A 4,982-nucleotide genomic window follows, 5' to 3' on the forward strand; every position below is an offset into this window, starting at 1 on the left:
AGGCTGCCATTTTACTTTTATAACTGCATGGTGTGTTTTATTACACTCTGTTTGCCCAGATAAGGGGCACGTTATGCACGTTCTGTTTTGCAGTGGATTTCCTCCCGCATTATTTTCCTCCAACAAATTATTCCAGTGACTGAAACACATACAGCTTTTAACCTTCGTCTTTCCATTTCTGACGCTGGAATTCAATATCTTCAAGCTCTGAAATACAAGGCAGCTACAAACCACGTGTTAGCTTTAGTGGCTAAGTGTTGGCTATAGTCCGTTGTCGCCTTGATATTAGCTGGAAAATGAGAAAAATAATCACTGGATTGTACGAGCTAATTACTGGACACAACGGCACACAGTAAAACTCAGTTGTACCAGGAGCTCAAAGATATTTGAACTTTTGTGTCTTGTTCACTACAGCTCTTGCTATGGCTAAAAACAATAGGAGCAAGAAGGACCCAGAAACAATCTATGTAGCAAAAATTTAAACAGAAGTACATCACCACTACTCGTGGCATATAGGCCATTGATAAATTATTGAAATAACATTTACATCCTCATTGACGGAAAATAATGGAGAGAAATCTGGTTTCAACAGCATTAATAACATTGTACCTGAGAGTTGTCAGGTTGCAGTTTGGACTCTTCAGTCCAGCATAAAGAAGCTCCACTGCTGAATCCTGAAGGTTGTTGTGACTCAGGTCCAGTTCTGTCAGACTGCAGGACTGGGAGCTGAGGACTGAGGTCAGAGCTACACAGCTTCTCTCTGTGAGGTTACAGTCACTCAATCTGAGGAGACAAGGAGAAATATCTGGAACAATCAATCCATCATATAAAGCTAAGAAAATCAAGAATGCAGTGGTTTGTATTCAAAGAGTATTGTAAGGAAGGTTAAATTTTATTAGACTTTGAGTTTGGTTTTGTATTTTAGTTCTCCGAGCCTAAATTAGATCAGCGAATGCAACACAGCTCTGGAGGGAAGGCTAGTATCGCGAGATTGTGTTGTTCATGTTGTTGTTGGTAATGGCGCTCACTGCTCACTGCCCGGACATTGCTAAATGCTGTCTGTGCCAGAGCTAGAGGCCAGAAACCACACAGTTCTTCCGTTGAAACAGCTCAGTTGCCATTGTAACTCATTGTTGCTGGAAGAAGTAAAGTTCATGCAAGAAATCCTTCTTTTTTTTTGTCATGAATCTTCGCTACCCACACACCTCCGTCACACCGGGAACCAAAAGCACGACAGTATAAAAGGTCAAAAGACAAAAGTTGATCAATCTATTGTTGAAATAATATTTACATAATCATTGATGGAAGGTAATGGAGAGAAATCTGGTTTCAACAGCATTAATAACATTGTACCTGAGAGTTGTCAAGTTGCAGTTTGGACTCTTCAGGCCAGCATAAAGAAGCTCCACTCCTGAATCCCGAAGGTTGTTGTGACTCAGGTCCAGTTCTGTCAGACTGCAGGACTGGGAGCTTAGAAGTGAGAACAGAGCTCCACAACTTTTCTCTGAGAGTTTACAGTCACTCAGTCTGAGGAGACAGTGAGAAATATCTGGGATTAAAGAAGTTGTCATCCATTCATCATGGATGAAATGAAGTTGAGAAAAACAAGAAACAATGGTTTGCATTCAAAAGAAGAAAATGTCCACAAACGAAAGTTGATCGATCTATTATTGAAATAACATTTACATCATCAATAGAAGGTAATGGAGAGAAATCTGATTTCAACAGAACTGAGAACATTGTACCTGAGAGTCATCAGTTTGCAGTTTGGATGATTCAGACCAACAAATAGAATATTTGCTCCTGAATCCTGAAGGTCATTGTCACTCAGGTCCAAATCTCTGAGACAGCAGGATGGGGACCTCAGGACTGAAGACAGAGCTACACAGCTTGTTTTTGACAGTTTAGAGCAACTCAGTCTGAGGAGACAGGGAGAAAATCTGGAATTAAATAATCATCCATCCATCATGGATGAAATAAAGTTAAGACAAGAAAGCAGTGGTTTGCTTTCAAAGGGACAAAATGTCAGAAAACAAAAGTTGATCAGTCCATTATTGAAATTGACATTAAAATCTACTTAGTTCACCTCACTTAAAAAGTTATGCAAACTCATTGTATGAGAAAATTAAGCAAAGTAATGTTAAGATTAGTGCATAAGTAAACCTCATTTATTTTATGTAAACAGTTCTAAATCAAGTAGTACAATTAACAAAAACTATATTCATGTAACATAAAATTTTCTTGATTGAGTTCTTGTCCTTCCTCTCTTGCTTCTTTTTTAAAGGTTTTGTTGGCTCTAGTGGTCTTTGAGAGTGGTCAGACAGGAAAGTGGATAATGAGAGAGGAGGAAGACATGTGGCAAAGGTCATCAGGCCGAGAATCGAACCCGTGACAGCCATGTTGAGGACTAAGGCCTTCATATGGGTTGTGCTTTATCCTGAGCCACAGCAGCACCGCTCGATCCCACTTCATACAATTTATAATTACACGAAATATTTGAAATACATAATTTATACAAAAAAATATTCAGTCTGATAAAATAAACAATTAATTCACTCTCACTCTCGACCCTCACTGTCCGCTTGTGCATCATAGTTACAGGAACACCAGAAACACAAAACAAAGGTTCCAGCTTTGGACTGTTGCATGTAGAAAAAAAAGAATTAATTTCATTAATGGCCCAACAAAAGAAAACGAAACAAAACATTAATCTAGTTGACTGTAGCCTGGCTTATGGTAAAAATAATACATGGAGACTTGTTCTGATGTTCTGATATGTGATTGAGCTCCTGTTCATGGAAATGCAGGGATTAGTCTCTTCATGAGTGAGATGAGATAAAATACTGGCTCAAGAAAAGAAAAAAAAAAACTCAAGTAAAGAATTTGTACTTGGATGCATGCAGTAGTAACAAAGTACTCTCCAACACAGAAAATATCCAACAATTTAGAGTTGGATTTCTAAATTAAACCCTGATGAAGGTTTTAATGGCAGATATCTTTATATTTTTGTGTTTATGCTGCTCATGTTTTTTAAATGCATAAATTTGAAAAAAGTAATGAGAGACCTTTCAACCACAAATTCCAAGTAACTTACAAAGATTGAGTGTTGATAGCAATTTGATAAAAACTGATTTAAGTCAACCTACTATTTTCAATAAAATACAATTTTGCATTTACTGTGTACATCCTGATTGATGGAAGGTAATGGAGAGAAATCTGGTTTCAACAGCATTAATAACATTGTACCTGAGAGTCGTCAGGTTGCAGTTTGGACTCTCCAGTCCAACATAAAGAAGCTCCACTCCTGAATCCTGAAGGTTGTTGTGACTCAGGTCCAGTTCTGTCAGACTGCAGGACTGGGAGCTGAGGACTGAGGTCAGAGCTTCACAGCTTCTCTCTGAGAGGTTACAGTCACTCAGTCTGAGGAGACAAGGAGAAATTATCTGGGATTAAATAATAATCCACCCTTCAAATTAAGCTAAGAAAAACAAGAATGCAGTGGATTGTATTCAAAAAATGTAAAGGTCAAAAGACAAAAGTTGATTAATTTATTGTTTAAATAACATTTATATAATCATTGATGCAAGGTAATGGAGAGAAATCTGGTTTCAACAGCATTAATAACATTGTACCTGAGAGTCATCAGTTTGCAGTTTGGACTCTTCAGTCCAGCATAAAGAAGCTCCACTCCTGAATCCCGAAGGTTGTTGTTACTCAGGTCCAGTTCTGTCAGACTGCAGGACGGGGAGCTGAGGACTGAGGTCAGAGCTTCACAGCTTCTCTTTGAGAGGTTAGAGTAACTCAGTCTGAGGAGACAGTGAGAAATATCTGGAATTAAATAATCAAAAATGATTTTCTTTTCAGTCCCCAATATTCTCATTGGAAAGATTGATGGAGGGTTTTTTTTGCATGTTATTTTTTGTTATGAACTTTTTCATTATAAAAAACTGATAATATTGATATGCATCTAATCATTAGCAGATTTATCATGATTAAAAATAAAAGCAGTAACAACGTGTGTCCTTACAGAGCTTTGTTGGAGGTTTTAACCACTGGCAGCAGCCTCAGAAGAACCTCCTCTGAAGCAGAGTATTTCTTCAGGTCAAACACATCCAGAACTTCTCCTGATGACACTAAGATGAAACCCAGAGCTGACCAATGAGCAGGAGACAGTTTATCTGTGGAGAGACTTCCTGAACTCAGAGACTGTTGGATCTTCTCCACGAGAGAACGATCATTCAGTTCATTCAGACAGTGGAACAGATTGATGCTTTTCTCTGCAGACACATTCTCACTGATCTTCCACTTGATGTACTGAACTGTCTCCTGATTGGTCTGTGAGCTACTTCCTGTCTGTGTCACCAGACCTTGTAGAAGTCTCTGATTGGTCTGCAGTGAAAGTCCCAGGAGGAAACGGAGGAACAAGTCCAGGTGTCCATTTGGACTCTGTAAGGCCTGGTCAACAGCTCTCTGATGGAGATGCCATATTTTTAGCTTCCCCTGAAATGAAGGCTGATCAAGTATTGTTAGTGTTTCTTCAATTGAAGGCATGTTAGATGTTGGGATTTGTTTTAATGTTGCGATGGACTGGCGACCCGTCCAGGGTGTACACTCCCTCTTGCCTGAGTTCCCTCGCTGAGGATGGGCACCTGCACCTCTCCAGACCCCACTAGGGACAAGGGTGTAAGAAAATGGATGGATGGAGGGATCCATCCATCTAACATCTAACATGCCTTCAAATGAAGGCATGTTAGATGTTAGATTTTCTTCCATTGGGATGACCCCCAGCTGTTGGTATGGACTCTGTAAGGCCTGGTCAACAGTGCTCTGATGAGGAGACTTTAGTTTAGGTGTATTAGGTAATGAAGAACTATATATATTTTTTTCTTCTTCGTTCCTTATTCTTTGTTTCTTGACTCCAGAGTTGATGAAGGTCAGATGAACATGAAGAGCAGCCAGAAACTCCTGAACACTCAGATGGA

The 4,982-nt window shown here is 39.2% G+C and overlaps 1 protein-coding gene across 1 annotated transcript in view; it reads right to left on the reverse strand.

The window, feature by feature from the left end:
• Window positions 1-4,976, reverse strand: part of LOC103151539 (ribonuclease inhibitor-like) — an 8,017-nt gene extending 3,041 nt beyond the window's left edge. Inside the window, exons 1-6 of the mRNA XM_016681540.1 lie at window positions 4,028-4,976; window positions 3,633-3,806; window positions 3,247-3,420; window positions 1,746-1,919; window positions 1,354-1,527; window positions 610-783 (exon numbers count right to left, since the gene is read on the reverse strand). Coding sequence (XP_016537026.1) covers window positions 610-783; window positions 1,354-1,527; window positions 1,746-1,919; window positions 3,247-3,420; window positions 3,633-3,806; window positions 4,028-4,773 — 1,616 coding nt within the window. The 5' untranslated portion in view covers window positions 4,774-4,976. The remainder of the gene's footprint in view (window positions 1-609; window positions 784-1,353; window positions 1,528-1,745; window positions 1,920-3,246; window positions 3,421-3,632; window positions 3,807-4,027) is intronic.
• Window positions 4,977-4,982: the final 6 nt, after the last annotated feature.

Source organism: Poecilia formosa, unplaced genomic scaffold, assembly GCF_000485575.1.
Source record: "Poecilia formosa unplaced genomic scaffold, Poecilia_formosa-5.1.2 Scaffold284, whole genome shotgun sequence".
Taxonomy (NCBI): domain Eukaryota; kingdom Metazoa; phylum Chordata; class Actinopteri; order Cyprinodontiformes; family Poeciliidae; genus Poecilia; species Poecilia formosa.